This window comes from Microcaecilia unicolor, chromosome 10 (genome assembly GCF_901765095.1).
Source record: "Microcaecilia unicolor chromosome 10, aMicUni1.1, whole genome shotgun sequence".
Taxonomy (NCBI): Eukaryota; Metazoa; Chordata; class Amphibia; order Gymnophiona; family Siphonopidae; genus Microcaecilia; species Microcaecilia unicolor.
The window spans coordinates 35,950,009-35,972,962 of NC_044040.1; the positions used below are offsets into that span (position 1 = coordinate 35,950,009).

A 22,954-nucleotide genomic window follows, 5' to 3' on the forward strand; every position below is an offset into this window, starting at 1 on the left:
CATTAGTGCACCTTAGTAAAAGGACCCCTCAATATAAAATGGAACAAAAATTTTGTATTTCATTTTGAAATGAAATACCATATTTCATTGCATTTTTAATTTTGTTTTAATTTAAAATGAATGCACATCCATACCAACTGGCTGGGTTTAACCTGTAAAAGAGATCGAATGCCAAGCTTTATTTTTAGCCTACAGGAATGGGATTTATAAAACTGATTTCATTTCTTTTATGTGTTTTTCAAAAGTAATTTTTATTTTAATATTTAACAACGTATCAGCTAAAGAATTTTTACTGTTATAAAACTGAATGTTGTATATTGTTAGCTGAACAGAGAAGAAAATTCTGGCAATGAGAAAGGGGAAGTGTAGTAACTTTTTTTTTTTAATAATACCATTTGCAGAAGTCGTGCAAATATCCTTGGAACTTCTGTTTGTAGAGCCATGTCAAAGCCTTTCTGGAAAATTGTAGAAATGTGGTGACACTCTCCAGAGCACGAACTGTCAGTTTATCACACTGTGTAGGTGTTCAAGATGGGGCCAAGGCATGTGGAAAACCAGTATCATAGTCACTGCTGTTTACTGCTTAGATACTACAGATTTAATAACTGTTTAGAAAAATGTCTAACAAAAGAGTTTCTGTGCTTTTTAGGCTGTAAAATTTGAACCGTATCATGACAGCGCATTAGCCAAGTTTCTACTGAAACGAGCTCTGAGAGTAAGTAGTCATGTATTTTATTTTTCTTTTTTTAACCCCTGCAATAATGTACCCTAAATTTGGCCACTAGGTGTCACCATTGCCTAATGACACCCTCCCCACCAGGTGCTATGAACACGGTCTTCACAACATTCTCAGCCACAGTCTCAATTGATCCAGTGAGCAGAAAGCAAGGGCCAGAATCAAAGCAGGGATTCTTTTGCACACCGCTGAGCTACCAGACCAGGCCCAAATGGTCATATTATACATCAGCCAAACAGTTGCCATGTTAAGGGCTTTTTCAATAAAAAAGTAAAAGCCTACTGGGTCCTACTTGCATTTCTAAGGGGAAAGCTAACAGATTTGCTCCATATGCTTACCGAGGTGATCTCTTAAATGACCTATTTTGTTTTCCCCTCATCTCTAAAGTTGTATGCTCTGTGAGGCTTTTACTTACATTTTAGCCATGGTGATTCTTTTATTTTTTATTTTTGTTACATTTGTTCCCTGCACTTTCCCACTCATAGCAGCAGTGGCGTAGCCACAGGTGGGCCTGGGTGGGCCGGGGCCCACCCAATTAAGGCTCAGGCCTATCCAACAGTAGCACCCGTTTAGCGGTAGCTGGTGGGGATCCCAAGCTCCGCCAGCTGAAGACTTCCCACTGATGGTAATGAAAACGCTATTCTCCACGATACTGGCACCTGCACATGCTCAGTTTTCAGTGCATGCCTGCTGCAGACTACTAAGGGGGAAAGAAGTGTTTCCCCACCAGCTGAGATTTTTTTTGGTGGTGGGTGAAGGGGAGAACACTTGATGCCCACCCACTTCTTGCCTAGGCCCACCCAAAATCTGTTGTCTGGCTACGCCCCTGCATAGCAGGTTCAATGCGGCTTACATATTATATACAGGTACTTATTTGTACCTGGAGCAATGGAGGGTTAAGTGGCTTGCCCAGTGTCACAAGGAGCAGCCCATTCACCCAAGTTGGTGTATGTTGTAAGTCCTCAGATCACCTTTGGATGTTATGCTATATCTATAGATAGATACATATAAGATAGATGCATATACAGGGCTTTTTTTGAGGGGGTACTTGGGGGCTACTGAGTACCGGCACCTTTCCCATTGTCTGCTAAAATTGACCCATGGTCCCCAAGTTTAAATGAAAGAGCTCAGGCTCTACACACCAAATCTGCCTTGTCATAGATTCTGTGACTGGTTGCAGGGGGCCTGGCTATTGTGGGGTGGGTCCTTCAGTGATCACCCCAACCCTGAAGGGTACTACTACTACTACTACTTATCATTTCTATAGCGCTACTAAACGTACGCAGCGCTGTACACTTGAACATGAAGAGACAGTCCCTGCTCAACAGAGCTTACAATCTAATTAGGACAGACAGGACAAATAAAAGATAAAGGGTAGCCTGACATTTGAGTACCGGCACCTTTTATGCTAGAAAAAAACACTCCGTGCATATATATCTGTAATCTACTTGCACCTTAAGTAGAATATGAAGCCTTTAAGAGAATGTAATTGAAGGGGTGAGTGGGGTGGCGTGGAACTATGTATAAATGTCTGTAGCCCTGAGTTCCCCAGTGCACGCATATTTCTTTCATTCATATTCATTGTGGCTATCCTAAAAACCTAATTGGCTGTGGGGTCCAGAACACGAGTTTGGGGAAGCCCTGATATAACAGAGCAAAGACACGTGGAGGCTTATTTTCAAAGTACATAGACTTACGAAGTTCCATAGGTTACTATGTGGCTCATTTTCAAAAGAGAAAAACGTCCAAAAAGTGTCATAAAGCAGCATTTGGATGGATTTCTTCTAAAAACATCCAAATCGGTATTTTCAAAACCTATTTTGCAGGCGTTTGTCTATGCAATTCGTCTACAGTGTGTCCAAATCACAGGGGGGGAGTCAGGGGGGTTTGAAGGCAGGATTAGGGCGTGTCTAACACTTCAACATTTTACAGCCATATTGGAACAAAACCAAAACGTCTAGGGCGAAAACTTCAACATTTTGGTCTAGACCTGTTTTTCTAATGAATAAGACACACAAAAAGGTGCCCTAAATGACCAGATAACCACTGGAAGGATTCAGGGGTGACCCCCCCCCCCTTTACTCCCCTAATGGTCACTGACCCTCTCCCACCCCCCCCAAACAATGTGAATAAAAATAGTACTCACCAGGATCTATCAGCCTCAGATGTTATAGCCAGGTCCATTAGAGCAGCACGTGGGTCTCTGGAGAAGTCTAGTGGTGAGTGTAGTGCACTGTAGACAGGTGGACCCAGGCCCATACCTCCCTCAACTTGTTACATGTGTAGTGGAAACTGTTAGCCCTCCAAAACTCACTAAAAACCCACTATACCCACATATAGGTGTACAGTTGGGGGTAGTTGGTTTTGGGTGGATTTTGGAGGACTCAGCAGACAAGGGAGCAATGGTGAGATGTGTACCTGGGAACATTTATATGAAGTCCACAGCAGTGCCCCCTAGGGTGCCCCATTGCTCTCCTGGGACGTCTGGGGGACAAGTCTGCTAAAAATCCCAATGTTTTGATTTTTGTATGTTTTTAGCTTGTGCATTTTTTTTTTTTCAAAAATGGCCTAAAAAGATAAACGTAGAAAGCACAAAACCTAGGCCCAGATGCACTAAACGTTTTTCATCGTTAAATGAGCCCTTAAGGAAGAATTTCCTATCCTTTCCATGCACTAAAGCCTATTTTTCGACGGCAGTAGCAGCTAACGAAACTGGAATGCAAATGAGAAACTACCATTGAAATGTAGACAATTCGGAATGCACTAACCATACCGACGATAGCAACGATTCACTTACCGCCAGAAATTTAACGTCAGCTCAGACCTGTCGTTAAAGCCTGAGCTGTCATCTCCCCACTGCCCCCTGCACGATGAAAAATCAAATTGCTGGCATGTTTTAAAAGAAAAGTGGCTCCCTGCTTCCCTGTGCCTAAAATAAAAAAGGAAACTAGATAGCTGACGTCAGAGGAGGGCGGACACAGGAAGAAAAAGGAGACATCGGAGGAGACAGAAGAGCTCAAGAATAGCTGATCCATCCTGTGCAGCGCCTTCAAACATAGGTGAGAGGCGCTGCACCGGCCATTATGGTGGAGGGGGGGTCCGGTGGGGGGGGAGCGGCGGGGACGAAATCGGGGGGGGGGCACGGAGGTGGAGGAGGGCAGGAGGCGGAGCATTGCCGACTACAGAAGAGAGACACAGGAAGGGAGGGGGAGCCCAGCAACTGCAAAGGTTTCATTTTTAAAAGCTTTTATTTCACAAACGGAGCAGCGGAGAGCAGCGGGGACTTCGGGGGGGGGGGGGGGGGTGGGGGGCAAGGCAAGGCCATCCATACAGGACGCTGCTGATGAGCGCCTTTGCCCCCTCCCGATCCTTTAATGTTTGTGGAGACATGCAGGGGAAAGTGGGGAGCCACGTGTTTGTGTTTTCTTTTTTTTCTTACGTTTCTGGCATGCGCAGAGCAGCCAGCATAACGCTTGGCTGCTTTGCGCATGCTTTACGAGCCGATTACCGACGGGGATTAGTGCATCATTGTTTACAATACCGCACCAAACATTTTGGGGCTGTGTTTTTGGAGCATGCTTCGTTATTTCAGATTCGGTAAAGGTTTTTACGTTTCTGATTTTTTTACGTTTGCTTGATGCATCTACCCCCTAGTTCGAAATGGTATTTTCAAAAAAAAAAAAAAGATGTTTTTCTTTTTTTGAAAATGGTTACTTTTGCTATTCAGATTTGGGACGTTAAGTTCAACTTAAACGTCATATTGAAAATGCCCTGCATGTATCTTTGTGAGTCTAAGTGCTTTGAAAATCCACCTCTAAGAAAGGTTGCTGAGGTTAGATGGTCTGCCGACTCACCTGTATGGCTTGACAAAACATCTATGACCCCAGGCAACATAGTAATAAATGGACAGAAATACCAAGGGCTGTAAGCACATTTTTTTTTCAGCTTTTTCATTTCTCTTTATAGAGTAAAAGAATTGGTCACTTCTTGTTTTGGTTCCTGAGGAGTGAGATTGCTCAGTCTATGCACTATCAGCAGAGGTTTGCGGTACTTTTAGAAGCCTATTTGAGAGGCTGTGGGAAAGCTATGTTGCATGATTTTATGAAGCAGGTGCAGGTTACTGAGATGCTGCATAAAGTCACTATGGAAATAAAATCCATTTCTGCTGAAAAGTATGACGTCACATCTCAAGGTATGTTTCATGATTCAGAGGGGTAGTTATTACTGCACCTTAATTTCCTGTGGGCATGATTAACCTGTAGTAGGCATGTACAGGGGTGGAGTTTGGGCGTAGTATGGGCAGAGTTTGCAAGTATATGTGTTATAAAATATGCCAATCTATGTGAGCACTTGAATAATCTAGGCACAGACATTTACACTTGCAAGATAAGCGTGATTTCTGTAGCTGTAGTATTTTATAAAAGACCCATTTTAAGGTAGGACATTTAGGGCCCCTTTTACTAAGCCGTGTAGGCACCTATGCACGCCCAGTGCACGCAAAATTGGAGTTACCGCCTGGTTACCGTGTGGCCCTTGCTGTAATTTAAATTTTGGCGCACGTCCCAAAAATATTTTTTTATTTTCTGGCACGCATAGCGGACACGCGCCACGTAGCATCTGATGCGCGTAGGTCATTGCCACCCAAATTCTTTACTGCTAGGTCTAAGGCTGGCGGTAAGGTCCTAGACCCAAAATGGATACGTGGCAATTTTGATTTTGCAGCACGTCCATTTTTGGCAAAAAAGAGACATTTTTTTTGCAGGCGCACTGAAAAATGGATCTGCGCATGCCCAAAACCCATGCCTACGCTACCGCAAGCCATTTTTCAGCGCACCTTTGTTAAAGGACCCCTAAGATGTCCAGGTTGGGACATAGGGGCTTTGGCAAACACAAAGCCTATTGTACACTCCTGAATGTCTTTGCATGTATTTTACATCGATATCTTCCCATGTCCAGCAGGAGCAATGATTTTTAAGAAACTGCACATGGGGAGATATCGATGTAAACACCAGAATGTGTATTTTACAAGAGGTTCTACCCGACATGTGCATGGGAACAAATTCTTAATCGCTGCTCTTGATCTCCATGCACATCCTCCACACGTCTAATATTTTTCAGGTATAGACATTTTTATTAACGAATGATTACTTGAAATTCTTATGCATTTTTGTACAAGTGAATTGTATTTTAATTATTAGCTGTTTTTAATGTCGTCTCTGTTCTGTGGAATGTAATTGTTTTCATTCTTATTCTGTAAAACTTGTAAAGCTACCATGCATATCATTTTTCTTTTTCTTTTTAATGCTTTTTCCAGTTATCACACAGCTCAGACAAAAACTTGACAAAATGCAGAGTTCAAACTTTCCTGAAAGCTTTAGAGTTCCATATGATCCTGGGCTACGAGCTGGGACATTGGTGGTGAGTATCCGATTGTTGAGATTTACTTGGTTGCTTGTTGAGCGTGTTTATATAAGTGGGACATAAGCACAGATGATTTGTGGAAAGCAATGGAGGATGCTTTGTGTTGTTTCTCATGTCATTTCCAGGAATATTCATTTTCTTTGGTATCCTTTTCATTATGTCTTCACGAAAACAGTGCGCACTATTGACCGTATATGGAAAAACCCAAAATGTTTGGGGTTTTTTTCCTGCTTATTTTTGTTTGCCAATGACATGAAACAGGATGGGAAAATGTTGTTGACATTTCCTAGCTTTGAAATGAATGCACATCCCTATGACATAGCTACCTTTTGAACTACTTACAGACTGCACACACCCTGTTAACGTTAAGATTTTACTGTGCATTGTTATACTCCCTCCAAAGAAAAAAGTGTCTTCAAAGCTTAAATATAAAAAGTAGTGTAGTGACTTCAGTTTAGATTTTAATTCATTGTATAGCATGAAGAAATCAGTGGAAAACGTGATACGGAATTGGGAGATTGGAGGGGTAGGGAATCGTGAACTGAATGGAATCCTAGAAGGGACAAAATAGAATAAAATTATGCTTCAGATACTGGGAGAGGATTATATTATTCTCAATCAGGGTTTTTTTCTCAGGGGATAATTGAGGGTACTGAGCACCTTTTCCATTGCCTACTAAAACTAACCCCCAAGTAACTCCAATTCTGCCTTTCCATAGATTCTGTGGCTGGTTGCAGGGGGCTTCATCTCTGTGGGGCAGATCCTTCAGTGATCACCTCACCCCTGAAGGATGGCCTGGAATTTGAATACTGGCACCTTTTTTGCTAGAATTAATGCACTGTTCCTAATGAAGATATTGCTAACCTCCTCGTTCTGTAAACTGTGCAAAGGTCAAAGGGTCTTGAATTTTGATATACTGCCTTTCTGTAGTACAGACCAAAGTGACATAGAGGTGCATTTTCGAAAGAAACGTCTAAGTCAGAATTTGGACGTTTTACAAAGACGTCCAAATTCCGAAGCGGGGAGAAGGTCATTTTTGAAAAAGATGGACGTCCATCTTTTTGCTTACTATTTTTTTTTTTTATTACATTTGTACCCTGCGCTTTCCCACTCATGGCAGGCTCAATGCGGCAGGCAATGGAGAGTTAAGTGACTTGCCCAGAGTCAATAGGAGCTGCCTGTGCCTGAAGTGGGAATTGAACTCAGTTCCTCAGTTCCCCAGGACCAAAGTCCACCATCCTAACCACTAGGCCACTCCTCCACTCCACTCATTTTGTGTTCAAAAATACCATGGATGTCCTATGATTTGGATGTCTTTGATTTTCGGCCATTTTCGAAAAAAAAACTGTCCACGTGTAAAACACCCAAAGTCAAGCCATTGGGACATAGGAGGAGCCAACATTTTTAGTACACTAGTCCCCCTGACATGCCAGAACAGCAATTGGGCACCCTAGGGGCTACTGCAGTGGACTTCATAAAATGCTCCCTGGTACACAGCTCCCTTACCTTGTGTGATGAACCCCCCAAAACCCACTACCCCCAACTGTACACCACTACCATAGCCCTTATGGGTGAAGGGAGCAGCTATACAATGGGTACAGTGGGTTTCTGGTGGGTTTTGGAGGGCTCACAGTTTCCTGCACAAGTGTAACAGGTAGTGGGGGTATGGGCCTGGGTCCACCTGTCTGAAGTGCACTAAACAACTACAGGGACCTGCATGCTGCTGTCATGGACCTGAGTATGACATCTGAGGCTGGCAAGTAATGTTCTTCAACACAATTTTTGGGGGTGGGAGGAGGTTAGTGACCACTGGGGGAGTAAGGGGAGGTCATCCCTGATTCCCCCCAGTGGTCATCTGGTCATTTGGGGCACCTTTTTGTGCCTTATTCGTAATAACAGGTCTAGCTCAACTCGTCTTAGTTTTAGTGCTGGACGTTTTTGTTTTCTTCCATTACGGCTCAAAGACGTCCAAGTCTTAGGAACGCCCAAGTCCCGCCTTGAACATGGCCCCAATACGCCCCCTTGAGATTTGGACGTCCTTCCGATGGACTTCGGAGAAAGACGTCCAAAATGAGGGTTCAATTATACCGATTTGGAAGTTTCTGTGAGATGGACGTCCAAATGCCGATTTATGTCACTATTTGGACGTCCATCTCTTTCGAAAATGAGCCTGATAGTAACATAGTAAATGACAGCAGATAAAGACCTGTACAGTCCATCCAGTCTGCCCAACAAGACAAACTCATTTTACATGGTATGTGATACTTTATACCCAAGTTTGATTTGTCCTTGCCATTCTCAGGGCACAGACCATAGAAGTCTGCCCAGCACTGTTCTTGTACTAAAAGTTCTGAAGCTAACATCAAAGCCCCTTAAAATTTATAGTAACATAGTAAATGACGACAGATAAAGACCTGTTTGGTCCATAACATAGTAAATGATGGCAGATAAAGACTTGTACGTATGCAGGTACCTTCTCTGTCCCTAGAGGGCTCACCATCAACCCCCCTGTTTATAGAGCTGCAGTAGCAGCTGCCGCACTGCATTTCCAAAACAGCCCATTCAGAGTGAATGGGCTGTGTTGACAGTACCGCATCGCCAGCCACTAGAGCGGTTTTGTAAAAAGGGCCCTAAGTTTGTGTTCCTGGGGCAATGTAGGGTTACCTTGGTACTCTAATCTCATCCCATGGTTTTCAGTATCATCTTTACGCTGATGACTCCCAGATCTACCTCTCCACACCAGAAATCTGAGCCGAAATCCAGGCCAAAGTATCAGCCTGCCTGTCTGACATTGCTGTCTGGATGTCTCAGCACCATCTGAAACTAAACATGACCAAGACTAAGCTTCTTATCTTTCCCCCTAAACCAACCTCTCCTCCTCCCCCATTCTCTATTTCTGTGGATAACACTCTTATCCTTCCTGTCTCATCAGCTCGTAACCTTGTGGTCATCTTCGACTCCTCCCTCGCCTTCTCTGCACATATTCACCAGACTGCTAAAACCTGTCGTTTCTTTCTCTATAATATCACCAAAATTCGCCCTTTCCTTTCTGAGCACACTACCAGAACCCTCATCCACACTCTTATCACCTCTCGCTTAGACTATTGCAACTTGCTTCTCAAAGGTCTCCCACTTAGCCATCTCTCTCCTCTTCAATCTGTTCAAAATTCTGCTGCATGACTAATATTCCGCCAGTGTCGTTATGCTCATATTAGTCCTCTCCTTAAGTCACTTCACTGGCTTCCTATCCATTTCTGCATACAGTTCAAACTCCTCTTATTGACCTATAAGTGCATTCACTCTGCAGCTCCTCAGTACCTCTCCACTCTCATCTCTCCCTACATTCCTTCCCGGGAACTCCGTTCACTGGGTAAATCTCTCTTATCTGCACCCTTCTCCTCCACTGCTAACTCCAGACTCTGTTCCTTTTATCTTGCTGCACCATATGCCTGGAATAGACTTCCTGAGCCGGTACGTTAAGCTCCATCTTTGGCCGTCTTCAAATCTAAGCTAAGATCCCACCTTTTAGATGCTGCTTTTAACTCCTAACCCTTATTCACTTGTTCAGAACCCTTATTTTATCATCCATACTTTAATATTCCCTTATCTCTTGTTTGACCTATTTGTCTGTCCTAATTAGATTGTAAGCTCTGTCGAGCAGGGACTGTCTCTTCATGTTCAAGAGTACAGCGCTGCGTACTTCTAGTAGCGCTTTAGAAATGATAAATAGTAGTAGTAAGTGACTTGCCCAGGGTCACAAGGAGCTGCAGTGGGAATTGAACCCAGTTCCCCCGGTTCTCAGCCCACTACACTAACCATTAGGCCGCGACTCCACTGCAGTTCTGCACGTAAGTGTGCATGCAGTTATAGAATAACCAAACAACCAAACAAAGCAAACACTGGGCCTTCAGGATTGAGAAAAATGTAGTTCTTTATTTATAATGGAGACCCGACACGGTCCGTGTTTCGGCGTACAAACGCCTGCATCAGGGGTCAAGGGACTCCTATAGGTCAGCAAGATAATAAGTTGACAAAGATGTGGAATAAACAATCAGGTTATATTACCCGCTGTTTGAACAACTCGTTTATAGAACACCTTCAGCTGACCTATAGGAGTCCCTTGACCCCTGATGCAGGCGTTTGTTCGCCGAAACACGGACCGTGTCGGGTCTCCATTATAAATAAAGAACTACATTTTTCTCAATCCTGAAGGCCCAGTGTTTGCTTTGTTTGGTTGTTCTTGTATACTGTATTCCCTCTCTTTTGTGACTGCAGTTATAGAATACCATCACCTATGTATATTTATTTGTGTTTGGTACTAAGAACTAATGATTATCACTAGGTAATTAGCAGTTACATGTGTAAGTGTATTAGTCACCTATTCTGTAAATTTAGTATGCTGCTTCTATGGTGTGCACCTGAAAAGGAGACATTGACAGGGGTGGCTATGGGCAGTTCATAAGTGTTCTGACCACGTTGATGCACGCTTTATAAAATACTGTCATTAAACACACATCTGCCGCATTTAAGTTCCTGGTTGCCGACTTACGCTAGTATTCTGTAACAGGTTATGCATGCAAATGAGCTGTTTTAGAATAGGTGCGGTGGGCCTAACATAGGCCTACCGTGTGGTAAAAGGGCACTGCCTCGGGTGACGGGCCAAGGCATCCCGCAGTGGTTTCCTGCTCAGTGTGACAATCCTACACTGGAAAATATTTTTTATTTTCTAGTGCTGGAGGCATGCCCATGAACGGAGAGTAGGCGTATCTGTGCTAATCGGGTAGCATGGGCACATTACCGCTCAGTACACGATTAGCGCAGGAGCTCTTACTGCTTCCTAAATTGGTGGTAGTAAGGGTTCCCGCACTAATGGGGAAATTAGCTTGTGGCCATTTATAGCACATCGGCCATTTTACTGCCTTGCTGTAAGAAGGGGCTTAGCCAGACTTCGGCGGGAGGGGGGTTCAGAGCATGAGGTGAGGGGGCACATTTTAGCCCCCCCCCCCCGGTGCCGCCGCCCACCCCCCCCCCGGCCATTTTGACCCCCACCCCCACCCCGCAACCACCACCTTTGACCCCCCCCCCGGGCGCCAACCCTTTCAACCCCCCCCCCTTCCTGCCACCGCCCACCCGCCGCCATCAGACTCACAGAAACAGAAGCCTTGCAGATCAGCAACGCGGCCATGCCGGAGAAGAGGAGTTCGGCTGGCGGGGGTTGGGGACCTCCGCCAGCAAAGGTACCCAATGGCGGCGGGGGAGGGTTGGCGGCGGGAGGGGGGGTTGAAGGGGTTGGTGGCGGGGGGGCCAGGGCCAAATCTATGGGGGCCCATGCCCCCTGGCCCCACGTAGCTACACCCCTGGCTGTAAGTGGCTGTAGTGTGTGGAAAATCCACGCGCTGATATCAGCCCATTCCACTTTTTAGCACGGTTTGGTAAAAAGACCCCTTAGTGCGCAACTCTTTAGTGCCTAATTTTTAACATCCTTTGTAGAATTACCCGCTATAGGGAGATGTGCACCATCAGATATGTAGATAAAACGAAAGAATGTTTACAGCAGTGCTAAACATAAAATCAAAGAAAAAGTATCTGCTTGATGGCTATGAGTGATTTTTGTGACTGCAAAATATATAAGGCACAAGACACACTGAAGTTTTGGTATAATGGTTAGCCTATTATTTTTAGTTTATCCAGCATATGAACAAGAATTGTAAAAAAAAAAAGAAGGACTTGTACTTCGTAAGTATCAAGTTCTAAGTTGAGACAAAGATTAGAGAGGCCAAGGTATACAAGAGAAGAAAGGACTGCATCTACTGTGTGTAATATCTATGAATAAAAAGTTTGGTATGCAACAAGCCAACCAACTAGATAAATAAACGACCCTACACAGCCTTATTTCAGCTCCTGCTTTGATCAGGGGTCACTGAAGTTCTAAAATAGAAAAAAAACATACTGTAAGTGGGTATATAGACAGATTTTCATAAATAAAAAAATAATACTAAACCTAGATTAAATAAATATTCATAAAAAGAGTCAACAAATCAACTATGTAAAAAAATGATAGAATAATAGTAAAAATAATCAATGGGCTAAATTTCATGTATAAAAGTATAAAGAAGATACAGAAAGGAATATGTAGAAAAGTATATAAAAAAAAGTTGCAGAGATCTCAAATTGCAGATGTTAAATGACACATTCTCATAAAATCTTTATACCTGTATCAGACCAGATTCAAAGGTCCAAAACTAAAAGATGTGAAAAATACTAGGTCACTTCTTTTCTTCAATGTAAATATGATGACCAGCTGTCCCGTTTGTGGCCGTGCCACCCTTCAGACTTACCCTGTTTCTGGGAGTCAGTGTCTGTGTCTGTCTTAGGTTCTCTCTGGCTCTGTGTGCTGATTGCCCTACTGAACCTCACCTGTGTGGGCTTTGCCTCTTCCAAGATGGCTGCCGCCTCTTCGTCTCTGCCAGTTTCCAAGATGGCTCCCGCTGTTCCTTCCTATGGGATGACTGCTCTGTGTGTCAAGCCTCTGTTTGGTTGCAAGGTGATTGCTGCACCTGTGGCTCTGGTGTTGATGGGCTTTATTAGTCACCTGAAGACTAGAGCCTTTGCCTTTGTATCTAATCACATCTCATCTAAAGGTCCTGGTGTATAGAGTGCTCTGTACCCGGTGTCAGTGTTTGCTCTGTGTGAGTTTCTATGTTTGTTTGACTAGCTAGCTTAGGCACCGTGTAGCTTATAGCCTGTGTATAGCCTTGCTAGTGTTCTATGTTTGTTTGACTAGCTAGCTTAGGCACCGTGTAGCTTATAGCCTGTGTATAGCTTTGCTAGTGTTTTATGTTTGTTTAACTAGTTAGCTAAGGCACCGTCTGGCTTGGTGCGTGTGCATAGCTCTACTAGTTCTCTATGTTTGTTTCCAAGGTAGGACTAGTTGGCTTAGGCACCGTCTGGCTGGTTGCCTGTGCCTAGCTCCACTAGTTCTCTATGTTTGTTTCCAAGGTAGGACTAGTTGGCTTAGGCACCGTCTGGCTGGTTGCCTGTGCCTAGCTCCACTAGTTCTCTATGTTTGTTTCCAAGGTATGACTAGTTAGCTTAGACACCGTCTGGCTTGTTGCCTGTGCATAGCTCTGCTAGTTCCCCGTGATTGTTCCCCATGCCAGCTAGCTGTCCGGTTAGCTATTTCCAAGACTATGTTTGTTCCTCGTGTCAGCTAGCCGTCCTGCTAAGCTATTTCCAAGACCATGTTTGTTCCTCGTGTCAGCTAGCCATCCTGCTAAGCTATTTCCAAGACCATGTTTGTTCCTCGTGTCAGCTAGCCGTCCTGCTAGCCATTTCCAAGTCTGTGTTTGTTTCTAGTGTTAGACTAGCCGCCCTTGCTAGCCACTATTCCAAGACTATGTTTGTTCCTCGTGTCAGCTAGCCGTCCTGCTAGCCATTTCCAAGTCTGGGTTTGTTTCTAGTGTTAGACTAGCCGCCTTGCTAGCCACTATTCCAAGATTGTGTTTGTTCCTAGAGTGAGCCTAGCCGCCCTTGCTAGCCACTATTCCAAGACTGTGTTTGTTCTTAGTGTAGACTAGCCAGCTTAGGCCCCGCTGGCTTGTAGCCTGTGTCAAGCCTTGCTAGTCTTCTGCGTTTAGGTCCAGGGCATGACTTGTTAGCTGGGGCACAGCTTAGTTGTTAGCTGGTGTATAGCCTTCCAAGTCTCCTGAGTTTGCTCTGTGTATGTTCCTGTGTATGACTGGGTTGCCCGGGTACAGTGTCCCTATGAGCCTGGGTCCAGCTTACTAGTCATTGTGTTGATTCCTGCTGACTGCCAGAACCCGGATAGTTCCTGCTTGTCTGCCTTGCCTTCGCCTAGGTGCCCGGGGGCACCCCTGGATCTTCATTCCTGCTGCTCCTGTAAGTCCTACCGGCTGCCAGAACCTGAAGGCCCAACCCGAGGGGGTAGGCAGTCAAGTGTAGGTGAAGACTAGGTCCAGGGAGTTCCAGTTCTGTGGGTTCCGCTCCAGTGTGTCCCAGCCCAGCGGGTTTCACTCTTGTATGTTCCAGTCCAGTGGGGCCACTCCAGCGTGTCCAGGCCAGTAGGCCCCACTCCAGTGCGCACCCGTCCGGTGCGTTCCAGTTCCGAGTGTTCCGGTGTACAACTCCAGTCCGGAGTTCCGGTCCAATCTTTTCTCCTTTCTACCTGGAGGGTGATTTTGCCTTAAGGACTCACAAACCCCGCGCTCCCGGGGAAGAAGCCTGAAGGTATGCAAAGGACCTCGAGAGCGCGGCCCGCGTGGGCGGCGCGACACCAGCTCATAAATAGTTTTTAGATTGTGTGCCATTTTTTTTTCAATAAACCTTCAAAAAATACATTTACCAGGGAGAATCAAGAAACCCTACCAGCTCTTCTGCTTCCTTTCATTTGAAAACAATTCCTTCACAGGCTGCAGAAAGGAAGTGCATAACAAGCTGAAAAATGTGCTACGCAGGCCACTTTTGCATGTGGGTTATTGTTTGAGGACCTCTGCTTTATGTCATTCTTAGTAAACTTAACTGCACTTCTGAAAGAAACAAGTGAGTGTGTATGTATATGTGTGTGTGCATTGGCCAGGTTTCCGTGAGTGCAGAATTTTGCAGCCAAGGTGATTACTTATAGTACAATAAATGTTGGAATAGGGTAACTTCCCCTTTCTTATTCATTATGGGCCTCTTTTACAAAGCCACGCTGCCGATTCTCGGTGCAGCAAATGAGAGGAAGCCCATTCAATTCCTATAGGCTTCCTCTCATTTGCCGTGCAGGAATCGCTAGCACGGCTTTGTAAAAGGAAGCCCTATGCTGGCACTGGAATTTGGCATTAACTTTAAGATTCTTTTATGTAGCTTTTTAGAGCTATTCATGGAATTTGACCATGATAAGAAATTAGTGTTGCACTCCCAGTTAGGTTCCTTCAATAAGGTCTAATCACAATTTAATCTTAACTTTGGGTTTCATTTCAGAGGGACGTTATCAGCATGGGCTACTGTTAAGTCGGGTTATTTTAGCACAGGGTCTCATTGTATATTTTCAGAGTTATTTTGCCCACAGACAGAGATACTCATCCCCTCGCATATAATTTCTTTCCAACATTCCATTGGATGGACAAGAATAAAAAGTTGTTATGTGCTCATTGCTTTATGAAAAACATATTTGGTTACTTTTTTACAGGTAGAAAAATGCAAAGTAATGGCATCAAAGAAAAAGCCTCTTTGGTTGGAATTTAAATGTGCAGATCCCACAGCCTTATCAAATGAAACCATAGGAATTATTTTCAAACACGGAGATGACTTGCGACAAGACATGCTCATTTTGCAGGTAGTTTCCTCAGTTGTTATTTCATAAACTTATACATCCTTACAGAACTCTGTTTTGCTTTCATTACTACTACTACTACTACTACTATTTAGCATTTCTATAGCGCTACAAGGCATACGCAGCGCTGCACAAACATCACTGCTTATTGCGGAGGAAGCTAATTGTGTTTGAAAATGTACATTTTTCAAACACCACTCCCGCTTTGATGCAGCCTCCTTATTGGAATTCCAGGAAGATAACCCACTGAGAATTTACCCCCAAATTCTAGAAAAGTTGCTAAAAATTGCGTGCGTAAATTTGGGCGTGTGCAATTTAGTTGACTAACAAGCTAATTAGCACCAGTAATTTTCTGTTAAACAATTATTGGCACTAATTAGATTTAATTAAAATATACATCTGTAAATTTAGGTGCAGGTCCAAAAAGGGGACGCAGAAATGGCAGGGTTTTGGGTGGAACGGGGCATTCCTAAAATTTATACGGGTAGTTATAGAATAATGGGGATATGTATCTAATTTAGGTGTGAAGACTTGCACCAATGGCCATGCCTAAATCTATAAACAGCGCCTAACTTTAAGCCTGATTTATAGAATAGTGCTTTTTTCGGCACAGATTTTTTTAGATGTCATATATAGAATTCACTCCTTAAAGTATATCTTGGCTCAACCATCTACCCTTGATCTTGCTTAGAAAATTGCAAAGTTACCAAGCAAAACTGAGGGTAGATGATTGAGAGTACACATCAGGGGGCAATTCTATAACTTGGCGCCTCCCAATTAGACACATTGATGCCACTTGCTTAACGCCAATTCTGTAATGGCATCTGTGCCTAAATTTAGGCACAACCATCTATGCCAGGTCAGTGGTAAACATAAATTTGCACACCTAAGTGAACCTTGCAAAGCATGTAAATTATAGTATTCTATAAGTTGCATGCATAGAGTGGAGTTATGCCTATGCCCCACCCCTATGTACAAAGCCAGGAAAAGAAGGCCAACACTTCCACAAAGGAAACCAGACGAACACAGAAGTGGAAGATCCCAAAGAAAGCAAGCCTCAAGATGACCAAGAGTGTCTAAGTTTATTCTCCAATGTTAAACAGGATGTGTGAATACATACGAACCAACTCGGGCCATGTTTCGGCAGTAGAGCCTTCCTTAGGGGTCCTGTAAAGCACGCAACTAGTGCATGGAGAAAATCCTGCATTTATGCAATCAGCACCTTCTGCTGACCACTTAAGTACTTTGGAATGTTGTGCTCAATGTTTCTTAAACAAACTTTATTGTTTTATTACCAGATTCTTCGTATTATGGAATCTATTTGGGAAGCAGAAGCCCTGGACCTTTGTCTGTTGCCCTATGGCTGCATTTCTACAGGAAACAAAATAGGTATATTATTCTTGGGATGATGTGTTTAATATGGTTTATTCAAATTCCAATCTGAAATATGAAAACAGCACATTGATAATTTTGGAAGTCCTCTGGTTGAAAATTTGTTTTCAAATTCCACCTTCCTTCCCCTCCCCCCCAGTCTAAAAATTGACCTTTTGTTAGTAAAAGTGGTATATCACATCCTGCAATAAACATAAAGATAATTCTATAAATGCCGAACAAAAGCCATGCTCAGTGCTATTCTATAAACAGTGCTCTGAGTTGGACGCTGTTTATATAATAGCGCGTACCTCTGGAATCTGTGCCTAACTTTTAGATGTAATCATTTACACCAAAACTGAAAGCTGGTATAAATCCTGTCCCATAAATTAGGCACGGATGCTCCAAAGTCCCTAATATTGCATGCTCTCTAGTGAATGCCCCTCCCGTGGCCACGCCCCCTTTCATTTGTGCACTAAAGGATTTATACGTGCATCTTTATAGATTAGTGCTTGGCAAGATGTGAGCATAAAACCAAATTTTTGCCAATTAACACCAATTTTTGCCAATTAATTTGTTAGCAACAAATTATTAGTGCTAATTGGCTTGTTACTCAATTGTTTATATGCCCAAATTTGCATGTGCAATTTTGAGCACCTTATATAGAATCTGGCCCTATATTTGTCACTCAAAAATTATTTTAGATTTCACCGCATACCAATATCGTATATACAGTAATAGAGAACTATATATGAGGATTTGCCATTCTTATCCTATCTCATGGTACCATTTGGCTTTGCATTAGTTGACGGAGACTAACCGTTTTTGAATTTCTCCAGATTGCCCTCAGAACCAGTCCACTTTGTTTGCGGTTTCAGGGCTTTCTACCATAGTATTTCCACCAAAGAGCTGTCGCATGGGGCACACAAGAGGTCTGAAGTCTGAACAGTGTCAGAGAAGACCCTTAGGGCCTCTTTTACTAAGGCACGCTAGCGTTTTTGGGGTGCACTAATATTGAGGGCGCACTAAGCATTAGCAACATCCATAGGAATATATGGACATTGCTAATGTTTACCATGTGCTAGTGCGCCTTAGTAAAAGACCCAGAATTTGTGGTGTGCACCAAGGCTTGAATAATAGAGGCCATATTGTTTTTTATAATGGTTTTCTCCCTCTTATGGTATATCCTATATAATAATTCTCACCTCCAACGTTCTGACTTGCCTGGGACCGTGGCTCATTCCGAGTTGGTCTGCTAGGCTCCGTAGATCAGGCTGACATCACCGTAGCCATTATGATGTCAACTTCAAAACCCGGGGGGGGGGGGGGAACATGCCTCACAGCTGATCCATGTCCAGAGGATGGTCGCTGGAAATCGGTGGCAGGAGGGGGGCAGGGGAGAGGAGGGTCGCTGGACATAGGTGGCTGGAGGGGGGGCAGGGGAGAGAGGAGGGTCGCTGGACATGGGTGGCTGCATGGGGGGCAGGGGAGAGAGGAGGCGGGTTGCTGGACATGGGTGGCTGCAGGGGGGGCAGGGGGTCGCTGGACATGGGTGGCAGGAGGGGGGCAGGGGAGAGAGGAGGTTTGCTGGACATGGGTGGCTGCAGTGGGCGCAGGGGGAGAGGAGGGTCGCTGGACATGGGTGGCTGTAGGGGAGCCAAGGAAAACCTTGCTAGCGCCCATTTCATTTGTGTCAGAAACGGGCCTTTTTTACTAGTAGTAGTATATTTTAGTGCTGTTCCCTCTGAGCCCCTTCCCCCCACACACACATATGACCATCACCTTGGCAAGCTTTTCATTGTAAGTGACTTTCCTTCTCAGAAGTCAGTGCTGATGGTTTTAAGCATGGTATCTCTTTTTTTGTGCAGGAATGATTGAGATAGTGAAGGATGCTACCACCATTGCCAAAATTCAGCAAAGCACAGTTGGCAACACTGGGGCTTTTAAGGATGAAGTGCTGAATCAGTGGCTAAAGGAAAAGTGTCCAGTTGAAGAAAAGGTGGCTTTTTTAAATAATTCATTTATTTCTCATTGATAGAAAATTTACTACATACCTGTTATTACAGAGGTTTCCATGGTTTTTGCCAGGAGTTTCTTACTTTCCACAATGTAAACAAACCATAATTCTGGCTGCCCCTACCCCCTGGCTCAGACCATAAATGCAGTACTTTGTAATGTGAGCTATCCAGGTTTTGATCCCCTGCCTGTCAAGGCCAGTCTGACTAGGCCACCCCAAGGACATTTGGCACTAAGGCTTGGAGAGGTATGGAAGGAACTGCTTACATCAGACCTTTCTAAAAGCCAGTGAGCAGCCCTGATCCATCTAGACATGCTGCCTAGGAAGAGGCAAAGATGGTGAGATTGGAGGGAAAAGATATAGGGTCAATATTTAAAAGCCTCAGTCGCGGGTTTTTCTTTTTTTTTTTTTTAATGCTGGCCATGGATTTAAGAATTAATATATATTCAGCTCTGCTATACACATAGAGGAGCATTTTCGATATGACATCTAAGTCGGACTTTGGACATTTTGCACTAAACGTCCCAAATCGGAATAGAAAACATGACCATTTTCAAAACTGCAAAATGTCTTTTTTTTTTTTTTTTTTTAAATACCATTTATAACAAGGTTTTGTGCTCTGTGCGTATATTTTTTCAGTTCATTTTTGAAAAAAAAAAAAAAAAAACGTACAAGTGAAAAACAGAGAAAACAAGGCATATTGAGATGTAAGAGAGGCCAGAATTTTTAGCACACTGGTCCTCCAGACATTCTAGGAGAGCAACGGGGCACCTTAGGGGACACTGCTGTGGACTTCATATAAATGCTCCCAGGTACACACATCTCACCATTGCTCCCTTATCTTGTCTGCTCAGCCCTCCAAAACCCACTACCCCCAACTGTACACCACTACAATAGCCCTTATGGGTGAAGGGGGCACTTATATGTGGGTACAGTGGGTTTCTGGTGAGTTTTGGAGGGCTCACAGTTTCCACCACAAGTGTAACAGGTAGGGGGAGGTATGGGCTTGGGTCCAACTTCTACAGTGCACTGCAGTGACTACCACCACTACACTACTCCAGGAACCTGCTTGCGGCTCTGATGGATCTAGCTATAACATCCGAGGCTAGTGAGTACTATTTTTATTGACATTTTTTTTGGGGGGGAGGGGGTCAGTCACCATAAAAACTTTAAAAAAAGAATGTGCAACTGAGAAGATTAATTTAGGGCCTCCTTTTTGCTGGTCTAAAATTAAACTGTTTAGCTGTATGGACAGCAGCTGAATATTGCCAGCTATCCATATCATTGAGTGGAACATCCACTCCACCCTTGCTCTGCCAGCACTCCAGAGAGTGTTGGAACAGTCTATAAGGATTTTCAGCATACATTTAGTGCTACTGAAAATTCATGAATAGAGTACTTGTATGGTTCTTGCAGCTGTCCAGGTGGTGCCACGTCTTGAGTTTCCTTGGCTGACATCTTAGATGCAGCACCAACTGGATGCAGCAAGAACCATGATACCAGGTGTGGAAGCATAAGAGGACAGGGTACTTATATGTTTAAGTGCCACCGCTAAACATTTAGGTGCTTTAGAATATTGGGCCATATATAAATAAGGTGCAATATACTACTTAGCAAAGAAGGCCAACATTCTCGAAAGCAAGACCTAATCCACATCTTTTCCATGAGATATGGTGGTGGCAGGGAAGAATTAATCTAAACATTTATATCCATAAAAACCTCAGTTAACCTCAGCTTGGGTGTGATGTTTTATCCCTTTTAGAATCCCCACCAGAAATAATATGGAAGCTATTTGCAAATTTAAGTGTAAGTGGGTAGTATGAATGAGCCAAGTGGCCCTAATCATTCAACAGGAAACCACCGAAGCGGAGAAACTGGATCCACTACCACTACATCTCTACTCAGGAAATTTAGACTGCCCCAACTTGACATTTCGCCCTTTAGATTGTAAGCTCCTTTGAGCAGGGACTGTCCTTCTTTGTTAATTTGTAGAGCGCTGCGTAACCCTAGTAGCGCTCTAGAAATGTTAAGTAGTAGTAGTAGTAGTAGTATGGATGAGCCAAGTGGCCCTAATCATTCAACAAGAAACCACCGAAGCGGAGAAACTGGATCCACTACGTAGAAAAAGTGCAGGAGACATGGTGTGAAAAAATATCTTTTAGTAGTAAATAAAATGAGTCGAGACACGGCACCATGTTTTGACAACAATGCCTTCCCCAGGAGTCTAAAATCACAATAAGAAACAAATACAGAAACAAATAAAGACATATTTAAGAACATAAGTGAAGAGATGTAACAGTAATTGAAAAACAAAGTAAAGAAAAGAATAAAAAAACGTATGTAGGAATATGATTTAAATATATATACATATATACAAATACATAACATCAGAAATGTCAAGGAGCCACGTAAAGAGATCAACTCAAAATATATAATATCATATCTTTAAACAGAATGTGTCAATACATAAATTGTAGGTCACAGACAATCATATCATGTAGAGTTTATCATAAGGCGCTAACCTGTATAAGATGGTTGCTTGAATATGAAACTGGAGGAGAATGTGTGAAAGCATTTACCAAATCAAGTCTACAATAAAGTTGATCACGCTACTCCTAATCATTCAACATCATCTCTGCAGTTAAATCATTTACATCCTGATGTTGGTGCTTTTAGAAGTTAAATTGGAGTAGTAATATTCTGACTTCCAAAACCACACCAGAGGTCCAATTTTCAAATGGTAAACCCCTATTTGGGTCCAATGCCAAAACTTGCAAAGTATGTCCGAACTTGAGAATGTGAGTTTTATTAATTCTATAAGGGGCCCTTTTGCTAAGCTGCGTAGGTGCTTACGTGCGTCAATTTGGAGTTACCACCCGGCTAATTTTTATTTTCTGGCGCGTGGCAGAAACTGGGCGGTAATCGTCATTCTACGTGCCTACATGATTACCACACGGTTACTGCGTGAGACCTTAACGCTAAGTGAATGGGTGGTAGTGAGGTCTCAGACCCAAAATAGGCACGCGCCAATTTTTATTTTGCCGCACGTCCATTTTTGGTCAAAATTTTAAAAAGGCCTTTTTTACAGGCGCACTAAAAAATGGATCTGTGCGCGCTCAAAACACGCGCTTACACTAGCACAGCCCATTTTTCAGCTCACTTTAGTAAAATGACCCCTTAAAGTCTAAATGAACTTCTAAGCACATTTCCTGAGGGTTGCTACCTTCACTTTTATTTTTCAGAAAGCCTTTAAAAGCTTCATCTAAATTCCTACCATAAGCACAAATGGATTAGTCTGTTAAAAAGATATCACCTTCAATCCCATCTGTTACTTTTTAGTTAAAATAAAAAAGAACTTTCCTGTGTGCACTTTTGCCAGTTTGGCCCTCTTCCCTACAGGGGGAGAAAGGATAGAGAATATTGAAAGGGGTCTCCTCCTTGACAAAATACATGTTTATCTGTTTAGAATCCCTTCGAAATTACCCCTTAAATGGTGGCTGGCAAATGTTGAAATTCTAGATGATATTTTATATTCATTTTTTTTTCTTTTTTAGTTCTGCGCCTCAGTGGAAAGATTTGTTTATTCTTGTGCGGGTTACTGTGTGGCTACATATGTACTAGGAATAGGAGACCGACATAATGACAACATTATGATAACAGAGTCTGGTAAGTTGGAATCTATAATTTATTATAGGTTTTCCCACTGATGCAGAAGAGCATAAACATAATCTCAATAAATTGGGCCCATGAAGGTTAATATTATAAGAAGGTATGCAGGTGCCTATTTCAAGTCTATTGTAGAAGTAAGAGTAAGGGGTCCTTTTACTAAGGTACTACATAGTTTGTAACCTTTAGATTGTAAGCTCTCCTGAGCAGGGACTGTCCTTCCCCATGTGAAACTTGTACAGCGCTGCGTAACCCTGGCAGCGCTATAGAAATGCTAAGTAGTAGTAGTAGTAAGGTGGGCCGAAAAGTGGCTGGTGTAAATGTTGGGAGTGCAACACTGTTGCCCTAGTATAACTGTAGCAAGGGATATTTTTAATATAGAATTGATGACATCCTTATATTCGTCTTT

At 43.2% G+C, this 22,954-nt stretch overlaps 1 protein-coding gene across 4 annotated transcripts in view; it reads left to right on the plus strand.

Annotated features, from left to right (window-relative positions):
- PIK3CG (phosphatidylinositol-4,5-bisphosphate 3-kinase catalytic subunit gamma) overlaps positions 1 to 22,954 on the plus strand; it is a 57,405-nt gene that overhangs the window by 23,209 nt on the left and 11,242 nt on the right. For all 4 annotated transcript variants that reach the window (XM_030216796.1, XM_030216797.1, XM_030216798.1 and 1 more), the window contains exons 3-9: positions 650 to 715; positions 4,703 to 4,928; positions 6,051 to 6,154; positions 15,348 to 15,494; positions 16,790 to 16,880; positions 18,731 to 18,861; positions 22,434 to 22,545. In XM_030216796.1, coding sequence (XP_030072656.1) covers positions 650 to 715; positions 4,703 to 4,928; positions 6,051 to 6,154; positions 15,348 to 15,494; positions 16,790 to 16,880; positions 18,731 to 18,861; positions 22,434 to 22,545 — 877 coding nt within the window. The remainder of the gene's footprint in view (positions 1 to 649; positions 716 to 4,702; positions 4,929 to 6,050; positions 6,155 to 15,347; positions 15,495 to 16,789; positions 16,881 to 18,730; positions 18,862 to 22,433; positions 22,546 to 22,954) is intronic.